Raw genomic sequence first — 18,579 nt, 5'->3', positions numbered from 1 at the left:
GTGGGAGGGAAGAAGTAGTGTGGCTGGGTGTAAATTAGCATCCAATTTAGCCTTCTTCCTGATGTTAAGCTTTTAGGTGGATTTTGTTTTGTTTTGAGAATCAATTCATTATGTCACTCTCACCTGCATTTAGAAGCAGCACAGCCCATATGCAAGTTATCTCGGTGAAAACGAAAGCTTAACTCTCACGAGTTCTTAAATTTGCCATTGTATTGGTTTTGTCTTGTTGTTTATCATCTTAACTTGAATCGCCTTTTGAAAACAAGCATACTGGGACATGGCAAACTACAGTTCTGCAAAAATGCTGCCAAAGTGCTTGGGCAATAAATATTTAGACCCTGCTGTGTAGGCAGTTTGCAACTAAAGTTGCTGATGAACAATGAGCAGGAACTTCCTTGGGCCCGGGATTTTTAGATTAGTGGACATAATATCTTGAAATGTAGAGTTTAACATGCCAATTGTATTATCTTCAAATTGACCATTCAGTTATCCCCAAAATCCTCAGCAAAAGCAAAATGATAGACTCCTAAACCATATGTAGTTGTTATTTAGTGATCGATTGCAAATCTTTGGCTACCACTAAACTTGAAAGTTGCATTATCACCCGTTTTTGCACAGAGTCCACTGTAGCACTCACTTTCTGCTTACCATTTTAGATCCAGGTAATTGAAGATGACAGGAATAATCGTGGGTCAGAGCCATTCATCACTGGAGTCCGTGGGCAAGTCCCACCCCTTGTCACTACCAATTTTTTGGTCAAAGATCAAGGTAAAATGTTCATCTAGCCAAAGATTTTTCCATGTTAGTCTTTTGCAGTAAAGACAACAAATTCTCTCATGAACTACAGTCAAAGTAGCAGTCATTGCTGGAAAAAAAAGAAAGAAAATAACATGGCCCTTGGTCATAGAGGCTGTTATCACATAGATTCAAGTGATACTTGAAGGTGCTCATACCGTTTGTGTTCAGAACAACCAACTCAACCTGAACACGAACACAGTAAACAGTGGTTTTTTTTAAAAAAAAAGTGTCAGAGTGTAAAGAGACAACAGGCCTCTGATGCAGGAACTATGCATAAAGCTAAGTAGGCTTCGATTTTATCAGTACCAGGATGGGAGACTGCCTGGGAACCAGGTGTGTGTTCCATTATAAAATAAAAGGTGATTAATATATTAAGTTTAAAAAAATAAGACTTAAGTTAGAGGTTTCTGAGAACTACGGTATTAAAAATAGCATGTTGGAGTGGGGAGCTTAATTTACAAGGAAAATTTTAATTTCTGAAGTTGTATAATAACTTTTTGTATTAGTCACACATGGGTGCTTTTCTAAAATTGATTAGCTTATTATGACATGAGCTTTTATTGAAACAATCAATTTCATAGGGTTAAGTCCTAATCATAGATTAATCTGAGTATTTCCTTTACTATTTCATATAGCTAAATATATCAGTGCTAGTCACCACCATCCTGGCTGTGAGCCCTGGAAGACTTGCTCCCTGCCTTGCAGGTCTTTTCTATCAGGCCTCGGGGAGAGGGGCCCTGACTCACTCCAGCTACAAAAGATGAGGCTGTTGAACAAACTTTGGGCTGGAATGTTTTTGCTGGGGGGCAGGGTTGTATCTTTTCTTTAGATCTCTTGTGATTTATGTGGAAATTGTTCAGTTTGGTTGTATATTTTTTAATGTTTTACATATTTTTGACTACTTTTGTTACGTTGTAGTTATGTTTTTTCATGTTGTAAGCTGCCTTGAGCGTGATTTGAACTTTGGAAAGGCGGCATAAAAATATGTATGTGTAGTCTTTGTAGGGAAAGAGAAAAGAATGCTACCAAAGAACTGAAGAGTTGGGATATAATTCATTGAAATAAAGTGATCTGTTTGCTGTTGATGTATGGATAGAATTTTGATTTTCTTCTTCTCTGTTTTTCAGGTAATGCCAGTCCCCGCTACATAAGATGTACATCCTATAATATCCCATGCACCTCAGATATGGCCAAGCAGTCGCAAGTTCCTCTTGCTGCAGTCATAAAGCCGTTGGCTGTACTTCCTGCAGAAGAGGTGAGACTGATATCCCTGAGCGTTCAGATGAAATAGCAGATTTGTCAGTAGCACCTGTTTGTTTTGTCACCACTCATACTTTTAACACTGCTAGTTAATGAATCTATCCAAATAAAAGTGCTCAAGTAGATGTTCAAAATTACTTTATGTGTAGTTTTCTGTGCTTGTGTTTATTACCTAAGCACTAGCAATCTTTAATTCAAACATTTGTGTCATGTTCCACAAGGTTCCAATGTGTTGCCCATCCTCTTTAACATCTAGATCGGGGTGGGGAAGCTTTTCAGCTCAGTGGGCCAGATCCTTAGCATCCAAGCTTGAAGCCACTGAGCCTTGGCACTGCTCATGCACCCTTTTTGGCAGGGATTGGCTCCACTCCTAAGTAAAGAGCTCCAAGTAAAACCAATCCCAGCAGGATTTGCATTTGGTGCAAAATTTAAAAGGCACAGAACGTAAGTCTTGCTTTTAAAGGAACAATTGGGAATGCATTATAAGGCTCCTGGTGGAGTCTTTTAAGCTGTGTCCCCACACCTGACACCATATTTACTGCCCACTGTCTCCAAGTCATAGGGGAATGCTGCAGATTTTGTTACCAAAGTCCAGTGCTTTACTTTCTCCCATAGGAATGAATGAAAAACTGAACAAGACTGTTCGCTGCATATCGCTGTCTTAGGTCACATTAGAGCATGACAGCACAATGAAACCCAATTTTTTCTACAACATGTTTCAGCCATTCGAACCCTTTAAGCCAAAAAAAAAAAAAAAACTATCTGTAGAGAAATGAAAGTTGGACAGATGTTTCGCATTTAAAAAGAGCTATTAATCTAATTCAGTAGTCTCCTATCTCAGGCTGATAAACTGGTTTTTAGAAGCTGGTGCTTATTGAGGGAGGGGGAAAGTTTTGCAGTGGCCACCAGAAAGCCTTTTGATAGTTTCATGCAGAGCCTAGCTATGCAATACTTTTTTTTTAATTGGCAGGTGTTGCTTCCAGTGTCCAGGGATTTGCTTGGCAGCTGTGTCCTCCACCTGTTGCGGGAAATAAGACACTCTGAATCAGTTAATGTTCAGATGTATCTAGGAGAAGGGGTGTTAAAGTGAGACTAGCAAAATCCAACTTTCAGAATGGTTGAAATGCTGCACCTGTCCTTTAGAGATGTTTGCTCCTTAGTGCAAGGAGGCCTTGAAAAGGGGTACTTGCTGCCTTAAGGACTTCATTTATAGCCTCTGCAATGGCAGCACACTACATATTTTTTATAAATACAAGTATGGATTCTGGTTCTCTGATATGAATAAAAATGGGTCCATATTTCTTCCTCTTAAGAGTAAGATGCTCTTAATCAAACATAAGTTGGTTCAAGCAAGGAGCTTGTAAGCTTTTAGCTACGCTAAAAGTTATACTGAAGAATGGGTTTTCTTTTCTTGGGACGGAGAGCATGATAAGAAAAGATAAGGGATTTGTTGCTTGGTGTAGTCTTACACAGCTGATCTTATATTACAGGACAGATGTAGGAAGAGGCAAGTTGCTTTGCTGACATGAATGCTAGCACAAAGTGGCAAAAGGCATGCTCCCAGATATCACCTGTTGAGGAAAAGGGAAGCTACTTTAAATAGCACCAATGTCCTTTTTCTCCTTTTTTTTCCAGTCTCCTCCTTACTTGGTAGACCATGGAGAATCAGGCCCTATCCGATGCAATAGGTGTAAAGCCTACATGTGCCCTTTTATGCAATTCATTGAAGGTGGAAGAAGATTTCAGTGCTGCTTCTGTAATTGTGTCACTGAGGGTAAGAGTTTTCGATTAAGAGGCAGTTATAGAGGGTGGGGAGGGAGGGAGATGGTTCTATTCCGGCTGCAAACAAAGTGCAAAGAAGGTTATCTAATGCAGTGTTTTTCAACCTTTTTTGGGCAAAGGCACACTTGTTTCATGAAAAAAATCACGAGGCACACCACCATTAGAAAATGTTAAAAATTTTAACTCTGTGCCTATATTGACTATATATAAAGCAATTCTCTTGAATTTTTCAATTTTTCCCACGGCACACCAGGCAACATCTCGCGGCACACTAGTGTGCCGCGGAACAGTGGTTGAAAAACACTGATCTAATGGTATAACAAATCCCAGAGTACATTGCTAGTATTTTCATGGTAATAGTAAAATTCTGGGCAAACCAATTAAAATGCTCTATCTGAAGAGGCATGCCACTAGATTCTTGAGCAATTTTTCTTGCTTTAAATATTCCTAAACTTAGGAGGTCTGTGCATCAAATCTGTATATAGGTACGGCATTCTTCAGTTTTAGTACATCTGCAGACCTCATTAGGTAACACTGGTTGTAGCAGACTGTTCTTTCCATGCTGTGCCTATACTTTGACTTGGTTTGTGAGTATACACATAAAAAGTGTAAGAATCAGTGAATGCCAGCTTCAGTTTCATGAGAATCCCTGCGTAATTGGCTGACTGCAATATTCATCAACATGGAGCTGCTCCATTATTTGAAGTGGTCAGGGTAATTGACAAAAATAGGAAATGTCATGCATGAAATTGGTCCATAGCTGGCCAAATCGCAATAAACTGGACCCAGGAGGCCTTTGATAGTTGCAGTTTCTTTCTTACTGGTGGTGTTTTCCCAAGTGTCCGTCAAAATCATCCTGGTTTGGTACCTGAAGTGCCCTTCCTTACCACGGTAAACATCATTTACCTATTTAGGAAAGTGCATGTATTTGACCTTCTTTCTCTTTCTCTTTTCTTCTCCCGTTCCCCTTTCCTTAGTGCCGTCTCAGTACTTCCAGCACTTGGATCACACGGGCAGGCGAGTGGACTACTATGACAGACCTGAGTTATCATTGGGGTCCTATGAGTTCTTGGCAACTGTTGACTACTGCAAGGTACGATGACTTGTAAGCACAGTGTTGTGTTAAGTAAACGTCACTTTTGCCCCATTGCTCAAGGTAGGAACAGTAGACTTGCATGGGTTTCTTCTTGAAGTCTTTAATTCTGCCAAGGGAGCAAAATGTATTTTCTTGATGATGACCCAAATAACATAATACAAACCAGCACTGCACCAGGTTACCACTGTCAGATTTTTCAAACTAGAAGGCAAAGTACACAGAGCAGTTGTCTGCTTACCTAAGTGTTGGACTCTAGGCTCTTAAATTCTTTGCATGCATTTAATAAGCTTAGGAAATCCTGTCTAGGGTGTGAGCTGAGGAATGCTCACATATGTTTTTCTTTTACTGGTGCATTGGTGATTCTCTTCCTTTGAGTTCTCAAGGGAAGAGGGTTTAAATCCATAGAAAAGCCACTGGGAGAGCAACTTTGCTCTCTGAATGTGTAATATAAGTTTGGGAATTCTCACGCAGGACATACATCCTACCAGGTTATTTATAATTACCTGGTACCCACTTGGTTCTGGTGTGGTGATGCTAAGGATCATGATGTGATTTTTTCCTGTCCCTTGCATAAGAAGCATAGTTATCAAGGCAAAGTGGAAAATGGAAGTCCTCTGCGTTGTGGAACTAGTTGCAGATAGAACTGTAAACAGTTTTTGCATTCAGTGTGCGAAATACACGTTAATAATTAATGCTTAGTGATGGTGTTTTCTTCTCTTGTCAGAATAACAAGTATCCCAACCCCCCTGCTTATATTTTCATGATTGATGTATCATACAATGCAATAAGAAGTGGCTTGGTAAGGCTGATCTGTGAAGAGTTGAAGACGCTCCTGGACTACCTGCCCAGGTAACCATGCAAATGAGATTCCGTTATAAATGAATGAGTAGGATGAATGTGGGGTGCAAGCTTCCCAAGACATTCTCATTGTGTGGAACCATAACTGCGTTGCCCATTTATTTATTTAGAAAATGTTTAGTTTAGAAACATTTAGAAAATGTTTAGTTTAGAAACATTTAGAAAATGTTATTTTTTATTTATTTATTTATTTAGAAAATGTTTGCCTCTCAATAAAATACTCACAATGTGGAGCATTTGACAATTGTATGGTTTGTTTTATTTATTTGTTTATTTTCTTTATCTGCTAGGAATTTTCAGTTGAATGCTGCTTGTAGAATCATATGGAAGAATCATATGGTGCCACTATTATTTGAGCTTACGCTGCTTTACTTTGCATGTGTGTTTTCATGGCGTACTTAATTTATTCTCCCTCTTTTTTTCCTTTTTGGGGAAAAACAGAGAAGGAAACATGGAAGAATCAGCCATCCGTGTGGGCTTTGTCACCTACAACAAAGTTCTGCACTTCTATAATGTGAAGAGCTCCCTGGGGCAGCCACAAATGATGGTTGTGTCAGATGTAGCAGATATGTTTGTCCCTCTGCTCGATGGGTTCCTGGTGAATGTTAATGAATCCCGCACAGTTTTCACTAGGTAAGTAGGAGCTGGTATAGATCGATAAATGGTTTGTATGTCCTGTTACTTCAAGTAGCTATCGTGGAACACATATTTCTAAGTTTCTTTTGCCCATACATAAGCTTAAAGGAAATGATGTATTCAGTACCGAAACCCATTAAAATAATTGTGGTTTTTGAGGATGGGGTAGAGAAAGGGAGCAGCTCTTGTGGTGGGCTGGTTTACCCTCTGTTGTGAGAGCTTGCACTGCCTTCCTTTATAGATATAGAAAAAGTACAGTGGATGCTGGTGGCACCTAGGTGGGACTCCTGGGTGGAGTCTTGTTGTTGTTGTTCAGTTGTTCAGTCGTTTCCGACTCTTTGTGACCTCGTGGACCAGAGCACGCCAGGCACGCCTATCTTTCACTGCCTCCCGCAGTTTGGCCAAACTCATGCTAGTCGCTTCGAGAACACTGTCCAACCATCTCATCCTCTGTCGTCCCCTTCTCCTTGTACCCTCCATCTTTCCCAACATCAGGGTCTTTTCTAGGGAGTCTTCTCTTCTCATGAGGTGGCCAAAGTACTGGAGCCTTAACTTCAGGATCTGTCCTTCCAGTGAGCACTCAGGGCTGATTTCTTTAAGGATGGATAAGTTTGATCTTTTTGCAGTCCATGGGACTCTCAAAATTTTCCTCCAGCACCATAATTAAGGATTTAGATTTGGTGGATAGAGTGCCTGAAGAACTATGGATTTGGTGGAGTCTAGGAGGTCACAATGGCAGAGCCTTGGCAGTGACTCCCTGTAAGGTCCTCCTCTGCCTTGCAAATAAATAGTGAGCATCTAAGCAGTTTGCTGTTTTGCTTCAAAATTGACCTCTCCAGAGCACAAGCCTGAGTAGTGTGTTTGAAAGTCCTGGGCTGTCCAGACGACAGTACAATTGTATAAGTGCTTGGCATCTTGGTTCGGAATGGGTCCCTGCTGTCACACTTGTTCTCTGGAATTCCCTCTCCTCTCAGCCTTGGTGTTTTGTTGTGTGTCTAGGCCTTGGCTTTGGGGAGGGGGTTCAGAATCTTGGCAGGGCTTTGTCCCACTTTGCCTGTAAAAGGAGCCTCCTCTGAAAAAAGGTCAGGCAATTGGAAAAGAAAGTGACTACATGACCCAAGACCTGCTGTTTCCATATGCAGGGAAAGGAAGCAAGCACCTTTTCCCAGAAGCTGTTAAAATGGACAGAACATGTCAGTATTTTTAATCTGCAAAGTGTCAGTTTCCACTGACTGGAGTTCACCTGGTGAATTTTACATGTCCCTTGACTTGCACTTCCTTGATTTGCAGCTTGCTGGATCAGATACCAGAAATGTTTGCTGATACAAGAGAAACAGAAACTGTGTTTGCCCCAGTAATTCAGGCTGGCATGGAGGCTCTGAAGGTTTGTTCAACATTAATGATCACTCTAAACTGACTTCTAACATCTCTTTGTTTTGTGTTGTAGTATTGAAACCTCTTTCCCAGCACTTTGTAAAGCTGCTGAGGTGTTGAGAGGAGGTCATAAATGTATGAAGCATTTGTAGAAATGTAACTAATTTACAATTAAAAGTGGCTTTTTAACTACAGCTTGCCTTGCAACTTATAGGATAGTCTAACTGGTAAAACGAAAAAGCAAAGAGGTATTCTGTTCCGTGAGCACAGAGGATCTTGCAAAATTGAGACGGAGTTGGGTTTCAGGAATGCATTGAAAGCAAGAATTTGGTCTATCACTACACACTTTACCATATACTTCTAGTGAACTGTTTAAAAATTGTTCATTACCAGTGGTAGCCAACGCAGTCATGAGACTTCTCAATAAGCTTTTGTGGATTGTATGTCTCCAAAGATAAGTACGATTTTTCCATGCTTTGGAGCCTGACATGGAAGTATCACAGCGCTGTACATCTTCATGGCCTTTTGGTCCCAATGTCTACATCCCCCATACCCATTTTGCAAGCACATACAAAAATCTGCCAACACTTCATGCATCACAGTGAGCTCTACTAGCCCACAGAAACCTACAACACAATAAATCTGTTTGTCTTTGAGATTCCACAGGGTTCTTGGTGGGTGCTCTTCTTTCTTTAAGGAGTTAAATTATCTGAGAACGCATTTATAGGAACTGTAGATGGGCATTCAGAAACCTGGTGCTGTTTTCCCTTTTGAAAGCTGATTCTTGCAGTCTCAGACTTCAAAGCTGTGTGAATGGTATGCTGAAGTTTTGGCAAACCTACTAAATTAATCTGGCAAACGTACAAGCCATATATGTGTAGCTGGTTGTTAAAGCTGAGGGCTGCCAAGTGTGCGCCCCCCCAATTCATATGGCCACTATTCCCTTCCAAATTTTGTAACTGAAAAACTTCAGTCTTCTGCTTTCAGGGGTAGCAGTCAGGCTTCTGGGCAGATATGGTGGGCATCAGTAATGGGCACAAGTAATGAGCTTGTGGCTACTAGCATTTGCTCTAGTTTCTTTGTTCCCTTGCCAAACGTCAGGGGCTCCAAGAGAAAAACATAGTAGCCTTTATGTGAATACATATTGCAGCATATTGAGAGTAAGGAGACTGCACAGAGCACTGTCTTGGATGACAGGCCATGTAAAGTATTTTAGGCCTTCTACTTCTAGGGGAGCCAAATTGCTTTTTATAGCAGACAGCACTCAGTATCTTAAGACAACATATGTTTGGAGAATATGGTTGCTGAAGGCAGACTCAGGGTCGCTGAACCCAGAGTCCCTCAGTTATATTTGCGTCTTACTTAATGGCTTTTGTATGCTTACTTGCAGGCAGCAGAGTGTGCCGGCAAGCTCTTTATATTTCATACATCACTGCCTATTGCGGAGGCCCCAGGGAAGCTGAAGAACAGAGATGACAAGAAACTGATAAACACGGATAAAGAAAAGGTAGCGGGACTTGTGTTTTGTGGGTTGCACTTGGCTTTTCTTCACCAGTGGGTTCATTTAAGGAAAAATATTTCCTTGTTAACTCCTCTGCCTGCTTTTCTTCCTTTATACTTTCCTGTTTCTAGGATGCACATTTCACACAAACACACCATACCTTATTTTCTCTCCTGGAAATCAGCTGAAATTCTCGGCAACGTGGTCATTTTCAACATTTGAGGGACATACTGGTTCAGAAAGCTGTATAGATCTCTTCATTAATTGTAACTCCCTGCTGTAACTTGCAGCAAGAAAATGAAATGATTGTTTTTAAATGTGGAGATTCCTAAGAGGCAGTACTTAGTATGAAAGCATGTGCTGTCCCTTTTCTTCAGCAGCCAGACAAGAAAAAAAAAGAATCCTATTTATGTAAAACACTTCAGCAGAATTCTTAGAACCAAATTTAAAATAACTACTCTGAATATTCACTTTGCCTCTTGAGGTACTCTGAACAGCACTTGGGAAGAGAATTGTTGAGAGAACCTTCCTTTTTTAAACAGGAAGATGTGCACACAGACCTGCTAGTTGCCATTCTGAGCAGAGGAGCTGAGCTTGCTAGTTCAGAACAAAGCTATTTGCAAAGTGTTTAAAGCTTCTTCTAGTAGTTCCCCACCTAAACCCTTGTAGCATCCTAGGAACGAAAGTAATTACCGTATTTTTCGCTCCATAAGGCGCACTTTCCCCCTCCTAAAAACAAAGGGAAAATGTCTAGGTGTCTTATGGAGCGAAGGCACTGGATGGCAGCGGGATCCCTTGAGCAGAGGTACAGTGGTGCCTCGCAAGACGAAATTTATTCGTTCCGCGAGTCGTTTCATATTGTGAAAATTTCGTCTTGCGAAGCACGGTTTCCCATAGGAATGCATTGTGCGAAAAACAAACAAACCGCAAAATGTTTTCTTCTTGCGAATCACGACCATAGAAAAATTCATTTGGTGAGTCACCTAAAAAACCGCAAAACCCTTTTGTCTAGCGAGTTTTTCGTTGCACGAGGCATTCGTCTTGCGAGGTACCACTGTATGCCACTGCCACCGGAGCCATGGCTCCCAGCGGCAGGGGAGGGACGAGCAGCCCGAAATCGGGCTTCTCCACCCCCCTCCTCCTCCACCGCCCCCAGCGGCAGAGGGGTGAGCAGTATCTATCTCTTCTCTCTCTCTTTCCCTCTCACCCCTTCCTCCCTTCTCTCTCTTCCCTCCCTCTCCCTCCCCCCCTCTCCTTCCTTCCTTCTTCCTCTTTCTTTCACTCTCTGTCATCCCTGATCGCAGCAGAGGTGGGGGGGGGGCGGTGGCGGAGGGATGCTGCTGGTTGCTCCCTGCCAACCCCGTTCACCAAAGCAGGCTTGTTTTTGCTATCTGGGTTGGTGGGGAAGAACCAGCAGCATCCCTCCGCCTCCCCTCCCAGCCTTTTAGAGGAGGAAAACCAGAAAAATGTTTTTTTCCCCTTGTTTTCCTCTTCTAAAAACTAGGTGCGCCCTATGGTTTGGTGCGCCCTGTGGAGCGAAAAATATGGTAGTCATACAACAAAGAATAACCTGCAGTTATTAAATATAGCAGTACAGTGGTATCTTGGTTTTTGAACATCTCCGTTGACAAACATTTTGGTTTTTGAACACCGTAAAACCAGATGTAAATGCTTCGGTTTTCAAACGCGCCTCGGAAGTCAAACATGCCACGTGACTTCTGTATTGAGGCTTCCATATTCAGTTTTCAGTTTTCGAATGTTTCGGAACTCGAATGGTCTTCTGGGATGGATTATGTTCGAAAACGGAGGTACCACTGTAGTGTAAGCCTTACAAAACCTTTGGTGCTGGATGAAAAAACTCTGTAGAGGACCTTACTTCCTTTTGCAGGTTACTTGAGCTACTTGTTTATCTAGTTCTGATTTTAGTGATATTTTGTGCTCTTAAATTATTGTGGGTGGGTGGGTTTTTTTTAGGTTTCAAAATTGTGATTTATTATATTTGCTAAGTTGTAAATCACTTTGTAAATCTTTAGCTTAAAGCATGCTGTAAAAATACTTTACATTAAAGAAACTTTGCTAAAAACTGGCTGAAAATTCATCAAGGGTCTTGCAAAGCTGGCCTTGTGTGAAATGTTCCAACATTGTCATCGTTGAAGGTAGAACGTTTTAATGTCCCAGTGTGCCCTGTGGTTGGTTTTGTTGCTTCTTTTTTGTCACATGATCAGGAATAGAGAGCAGAGCATAAACCTGCTGCATCAGAAATTGTCAATTATTAATCTTATTTCTTGTCTCTCTGCTCCTCTTTCCCTCCCCCTTTGCCTCCCTAGACTCTCTTTCAGCCTCAGACAAACTTCTATAACAACTTAGCCAAGGAATGTGTAACACAAGGCTGCTGTGTGGATCTCTTCCTGTTCCCAAATCAGTATTTGGATGTGGCTACCTTGGGGGTTGTTCCTCATCAAACAGGTGGCTCCCTTTATAAGTACACATTTTTCCAGGTATGATCTATCTTTGATTTGGTGCCTGCTCCATATTTAAGTAGGCAGTAGTTGCCCTGCTGATCTCAGAGGAGAGAAGATAAAAAGCTGGATTAACTTTTTCATTGGACCAGTTTGGGTTTTTTAGGAGTCTACAAGCCTTTTCTAGTTACATGAAGAACAGTTCTCTTGTTGTTACTTACTAGCGACGCTGCCATGCTTCATGATTTCTCTGAAACCTGTTGGCTTAGTAGTACAATTTGACTTATCATTTGTATATGATGAAATGTACAATTGACATTATGTCATGGATAGATGAAAAACATACAGAAAGAGCAATGGTTTCTTGCAGTGATTCTCTTTCAGAAGAGTGTCTTGGCTTTCAGGTGAATTCCGCCAATCAGCATACACTGAATATGGGATTAATTTCGATCTTAATAGTACAAAATAAAGCATAGCTTACAGAATGGCAGCCCAGAATTTTTAGTTTGTTTGAAACAAGCAGCCTTCACGTTGTGGCAAAATGCCATAAAGATGGCACCAGGTGAGCCTCTGGAAGGCCTCTCCCATGGCTGGGTTGCTAACACCAGTTCTCTCTCTGTAGTAGCCACCCACCTTGCCTCATTTTTGTGGGGAGGGCAGCAATGGGTACAAAACAGCACCTCTAAAGAGAAGCTTCAGGTTTAGGTATATATGTATGCCAGAACACCATTTTTCATGTAACCTGGTCCGAAGGTCCTAAGGGCTATTAAATTTAAAACCAGCACTTTAAATTGAGCATGGAAATGAACTGGGGAGGCAATGGATTGTTGTATAGCTTACAGATAATGGGTTTCTTTAAAACTGCAGGTGTGCTTACATATTTTGTGTGTTAATTTAATGGGATAGGGTTTCTTTAAAACTGCAGGTGTGCTTGCATATTTTGTGTGTTAATTTAATGGGATAGGGTTTGTTCCTGGAGAGAGTCTAGCAAGATTATCCTAGGACTGAAGGCTAGTAGCACTTTTAATATCCCTGGGGCACCTCTATACACGTTGTGTGAAACCTACTGTTTGTCTGTGTACACTAGGTGGAAACGGATCAGGAACGCTTCTTGAACGACTTGCGCAGAGATGTTCAGAAAGAAGTGGGCTTCGATGCTGTGATGAGGGTTCGCACAAGCACTGGTACGTACTTATGAAGATGCTGTCTGGATTTTAGGAGTGTACAGAGGTCTAGCGCTCGAACCTGCGAAAGTTAGGATGCCCTATACTGCCAGTATCAATCCCTTTTGCTCAGTGGTAGCTTTCTGGAATGATGGACTCCAAAGGATTTCTTACCACGTATCCTCTTGCTTCCCAGGTATTCGCGCAACAGATTTCTTTGGAGCTTTTTACATGAGCAACACCACAGATGTGGAATTAGCCGGCCTAGACTGTGACAAAACAATCACCGTGGAGTTCAAACATGATGATAAGCTTAGTGAAGAAAGTGGAGCACTTCTTCAGGTGATGCATGCGAGATGGGTGATAATGGGCCGTTCCTTCGAAATGTGTTTTCCCTCCCTTATTCCAATTCTTTTTCAGCCCCAAAATAGTCAGTGCTGTTTAGGCCTGCAGCCATTTAAGCACGGCAGTTGTGTCAGATTTGTTGGAAGCCCATGTAGTGGTACCGAACTCTTTCTTTCGCATGCTAACGGTTCTGCTTGTAATCTCTCTCATGTAGTGTGCTATATTGTATACAAGTTGTGCAGGACAGAGGCGACTGCGTATTCACAACCTCTCCTTGAACTGCTGCACTCAGCTGGCTGATCTTTATAGAAACTGTGAGACGGACACACTTATCAACTTCTTGGCCAAATTTGGTAAGGGGTAGACTTGTAACACTTTCTTGGAGAAGACAACTATTCACAAGAAGCTTTGGGAGGGAACATTCTTCTTGTACTGTGAATATAGTTTAATGTTTAATGTAAATGGGTGTGTGCTGCCTTCCAAGCAAATGTAGTTAAAGACAAAGTCGATGTGTGTGTGTGTGTGTGTACGCGCGCGCGCGCGCACACACACACACACACACACACACATATATATATTGTCCAGTAGCACCTTAGAGACCGACTAAGTTTGTTTTTGGTATAAGCTTTTGTGTGTACAATTTTTTTATGTAGTTAAAGACAGTTTGCACAGTGAGTGGTAGATCTACATATAAGAGCAATAGAATAATCTGCTTTGACTAAGCCTGTTCTCACAGTGTCTTAAGACCATGGCTAATGATAGAAAAAAAACCTTGCTTATGTTTTCTCCCAACTATTTCAGCCTATGACAAATGGATCCCCTCGGTTTGCCAGCATGCGTGTGATTTAGCACTACATTACATCATTGTGTGGCCTGAAACCATGGACTCGCCTTTAAGAGAGGCTGCCAAAATAAACACATGGAATGTATCAGCCATAATTTTTATTGCAAGCAAGAGGGCTTAATGAAGTAAAGCATAATTATCAGATATTGAGTAAAAAACCTGATCCGAGAAACGGATTCCACAACATGCATGGCTCCCACTATCATCCATATCTTTCATATTTGGACAGGGAGAAACATCCTTTGCAGGAGGACTTTCATCCTTTAAAATGTCATCATATCTATAAAGTTAATTTTCCTATTTAAGAATTCTCCATTTAGAATGTGCAGATTGGCTACATTACTATACAAGTTATTATAAACAGATTCTGGGGTATAGAACTTAATATACGTGTGCCCAGAAATATGCTTCTGAATTCCAGTTGTTGGAAAGCACAAGAGGGGGAAATGCTCTTGTACTTGGGTCCTGGTTGTGGGCTTCCCATAGAACAAGATGCTGGACTAGATTGGCCATTGGTCTGATCCAGCAGGCCCTTCTTTATGTTCTCAGGGGAGGCTAATTTTTTTTTATCTGTAAGCCACTTTTAATTCCTGTCAGGGGGAAAAGGTGGGGTGTAAATAAATGTCATAAGAATAGAACTGCTAAGCAATATGTAGTGCTTAAATCACTGGTGTCCATGGTGAAAGAGTTTTAGTAACAATTGATCTCTCTTTATCAAGATAAAGCAATTAAGATCCCCCCATTTCTCTAACATGAGGATCTATAGTGGGGAAGCATGTAGTTTGCATGCAGTAGATCCCAGGTCCAGTCCTTGGCACCCCCAGTTAAAAGATCTCTTGATAGCAGAGCTGGGAAAAGGGTCTGTGAGGCTTTGGAGAGACACTTCCAGCCAGTGGACAGCACTTAACTACAGTAGGTGGAGCCATGGACTGACTCAGTCCAAAGCAGCCTCATATTACCACAGCAGCACAAGATACCTTCTTGATGGTTTTCCAGGCGACTTACTTAAATATTTTTTTACATCAGCTTGCATAGGACTTTCTAAGCAACATGTTGTTCTTTTCCTAAAGCATATCGTGGAGTTCTGAACAATCCAGTCAAGACAGTGAGAGATACGCTGATCAACCAGTGTGCGCAGATACTGGCATGCTACCGGAAAAACTGTGCTAGCCCTTCTTCTGCCGGACAGGTAACTTCTTGGTTGTGGGGTACTAATCCTGAATTGGAAAACTGGGAGAGCAGCTGGAAGTGGTCTATCTAATAATGATGCTAACATGGAAAGGAACCTTCTGGCTCGCTCCTTAGAACTGCCTTCCAGATAGTTGCTTTGTGAAATAGGGTAGCGGCTCCAGCCTTCCTGCATTTCATGAACTTTATGAATCCGAGAAATGAACCTGAGTTATTGTCTTACGATAATGTTAATAGCACAGTGATAGTGAAGATACTTCACCATAGTATTGCAGGTGAAGAGAACCTTGAAAGAACATGTAAGCCCAAACACAGGGACAAATCCATTCACTAGCTCCGATCAACATACGCAGTCCAGACCATAGTATTTCTTGAGCTGCAAGTGGTTGTAGAAGCAATTGCTTTTAAGGCAGTTTACTTCAAAGGCCCCTGCCTGTAAGCAAGCCACATGCTACAGAATATGCACTATGTACTAAACAGTGTTCAAGGAAGTTGTTTTCAGGTCTCTTCTGATATTTACGATAGGTTGCAGTTTTAGTTTGAAATACAGCAGTAGAAATTAAAGAATCTCCTGAAGCAGTTACTCTGATCTTTGTTAGAGACTGAGGGTTTTGTTTCTTTTACATCAGTGGTGTCCAAACTTTTTTCAAAGAGGGCCAGATTTGATGAAGTGAAGGGCCGACCATATTTGTTGAGCCTTTTTTAGGATTTTACCCCAGGAAATAAACTGCCACAGGGGCCGGATTAAACCAACCAGCGGGCCAGATTAGGACTTTGGACATGCCTGTTTTACATCTATGCCACTGTTATCAATGATTCTCTTCAATTTTTACAAGGTTAAAATGCTCGTAAGTTCTCTTTCTCTCTGCCACCACTTTCCCTAACAAGTGATTTTCTCTCATTTCGTCTCTTACCACTTTCAGCTGATTCTTCCTGAATGCATGAAACTGCTCCCTGTGTATCTGAACTGTGTTTTGAAAAGTGATGTGCTTCAGCCTGGGACAGAAGTCACCACTGATGACCGATCCTACATCCGCCAGCTAATCACCTCCATGGATGTGGCAGATACAAATGTTTTCTTTTACCCTAGACTCCTGCCGCTGGTAAGCACTTCTGCACATAGAAGACTTGTAATTGCTTAAACGTACAATTCATGGAATAAGGGGGAATTAAGATGTTTGAGTGAGGCTGCTTTGTCTAAGTTGAGAGTACTTGTAACTTAAGAAATTGTAACATTTCTTCTGTTGGATCTCTGACACATACAGTTGTGTTTATGTCAAGTCATGCCTGCTATATAAGGAAATAAAAAGTATTGTTCTCCCTGGTACTGCAAGAGTATCAGGAGACTCCATGCACAGTGCTACCCTTCAGTTCAGCCTGTTAGTAGTCTTGGGAAATTGGGCACAAGTGTCTGAACAAGGAGCCGTGATTCCTGTGCGATACCACACAATATCCCTCTTTCACACTTTCCAGCTGTAAACCTGGAACTGCATCAGGATGTAAGGAAGGCAGTGCAAGTCCACTTGCATCCTGCATCAGCATCCTGGAGACCACAACTTTTGGTTGTGTACCAACACCAGCCAGGAATTGTTGAGCCCTGTTTGCATCCCCTTGATACAGGGAAATTGGGTGGTATTCTCAGCCAGTTCTGCCAATGTAAAGGTTATTAACATCTTAGGGCAGGTGTCTGATGGGGCAGCACCTCTTCCCCATATAATTTTGGCCAGGTTTGAGGTTAGCTGGGAAGGCTGTTCTGGCAGTGCCATTGTTGCACGAGATTAGGAGATCCATGGCTCACCAGAGAACTTCTCAGCAATAGCACCCCAGCTATGGAATATTCTTTTCCACCCATGAGGCGACTTTCACGGGCTGCAGGATCCTCAGGGGCAGAAGATCTGGGCTCCAAGGAATGCATTGCCACTGCCACCACCACATTGGCAAAGTCACAGTGGCAGCAACAGCTGCAGCACATTCTTTGGAGGTCGGATCTGCTGCCTCAGCAGCCATGCAGCCTCTGTAGAAGCCTCTTGGCGAATAATAATAATAGTTTTATTATTTATACCCTGCCCATCTGGCCTGGTTTTCCCAGCCACTCTGGGGAGTGATCTCCTCCTACCCCTAGGGAGGAAATGGCGTAGGCTGGGTCTCCTGGGCTCTGCAACTGCTTAGCATGATTCAAATCAGGCCCCTTTCCCTCCTGTGACAACTTTTGATTCAACCACTGTGTAAGGTTGGTTTGATTCCCTTGTTCCCAGTGTAGCTCTTTATTTCCTCATCATTCTGTTGTAGATGTGTGTGGTTCACCTCTTCCACCACGCTTTCTGAGTGGGCCATTATGCGCCTGGGAGCTCTTTGTGCACTGAGTTACTTTGCCATTCTAACCGATATATTTTGTGAAGTGTGGTCAGTTTTGTTGTTACTGTGTTTGAAATGGTTGTGACTTGCCCCCAAGGTCCCATGTAATAAGGGTGGGATATAAATGAAGCAAATCAGCTTGGTCCAGTCATGGACAGCAGCTGTCCAAGATTTCAGACAGAAGTATTTTCTAGCCCAACTTGGAGAGGTTGGGGGTTGAATCTGTGCCCATTTGCTTGCAAAGCGTGTACTGTACTGCTGAATTACAGCCCTCCTCCTGAACATGTCTTTTTAAACGAAAGATGGGATTCTGAGAGTTTTACGAATGCCACATACTGTACCAGTCTGTGCGAATCAGTGGGTATTTGCAAAACCGTTGATCCTGTATAGTATTGTTGTGAACTTGCAAATGTCCCACAGCACAGTGACTCCAGTTCTATATCTACAGACCAAGATAGATCCCAACAGTGACTCCTTACCACCAGCAATCAGAAACTCTGAAGAGCGGCTCTCCAAGGGTGACATATATCTGCTAGAAAATGGGCTGAACATCTTTTTGTGGGTAGGAGCAAATGTTCAGCAAGGGCTGATCCAGAACCTCTTTGGAGTGGCATCTTTTAGCCAAATCAGCAGCAATATGGTAAGTGGGGTCATGCTGGGCAACAAGAAGATTTCTCCTCAGTCTTAGGGTGCTGCCTAACTTTCTGCTTGCAGGATTTCCCCCAAAAGATCTGACAAGATTCTGAATAATGGGACCAGCCCTGTGTAAGGGCCCAAACTCTCTGATTTGTCTTTTGACTCCTTAACACAATAGATGGAACAGATCAGTTACTTACAATTCCATACCTAAAACATTGGTCCATGTAGCTCAGTATTGTTTACACTGACCAGCTGTAGTTCTCCTAGATTTCGGACTGGGG

At 42.0% G+C, this 18,579-nt stretch overlaps 1 protein-coding gene across 3 annotated transcripts in view; it reads left to right on the top strand.

The window, feature by feature from the left end:
- The window catches only part of SEC24C (SEC24 homolog C, COPII coat complex component), a 36,284-nt gene that overhangs the window by 16,211 nt on the left and 1,494 nt on the right, over positions 1-18,579 (top strand). For all 3 annotated transcript variants that reach the window (XM_033148595.1, XM_033148594.1, XM_033148593.1), the window contains 15 exons: positions 657-768; positions 1,926-2,053; positions 3,694-3,832; positions 4,818-4,933; positions 5,661-5,785; positions 6,236-6,427; positions 7,721-7,814; positions 9,195-9,311; positions 11,633-11,803; positions 12,852-12,948; positions 13,124-13,269; positions 13,487-13,625; positions 15,187-15,305; positions 16,228-16,407; positions 18,108-18,299. In XM_033148595.1, coding sequence (XP_033004486.1) covers positions 657-768; positions 1,926-2,053; positions 3,694-3,832; positions 4,818-4,933; positions 5,661-5,785; positions 6,236-6,427; positions 7,721-7,814; positions 9,195-9,311; positions 11,633-11,803; positions 12,852-12,948; positions 13,124-13,269; positions 13,487-13,625; positions 15,187-15,305; positions 16,228-16,407; positions 18,108-18,299 — 2,067 coding nt within the window. The remainder of the gene's footprint in view (positions 1-656; positions 769-1,925; positions 2,054-3,693; positions 3,833-4,817; positions 4,934-5,660; positions 5,786-6,235; positions 6,428-7,720; positions 7,815-9,194; positions 9,312-11,632; positions 11,804-12,851; positions 12,949-13,123; positions 13,270-13,486; positions 13,626-15,186; positions 15,306-16,227; positions 16,408-18,107; positions 18,300-18,579) is intronic.

The sequence above is a fragment of the Lacerta agilis genome, chromosome 5, assembly GCF_009819535.1.
Source record: "Lacerta agilis isolate rLacAgi1 chromosome 5, rLacAgi1.pri, whole genome shotgun sequence".
In the NCBI taxonomy this organism is placed as follows: Eukaryota; Metazoa; Chordata; class Lepidosauria; order Squamata; family Lacertidae; genus Lacerta; species Lacerta agilis.
Note: the sequence above shows the minus strand (reverse complement) of the source record. Positions and strands in the feature narration are given on the sequence as shown.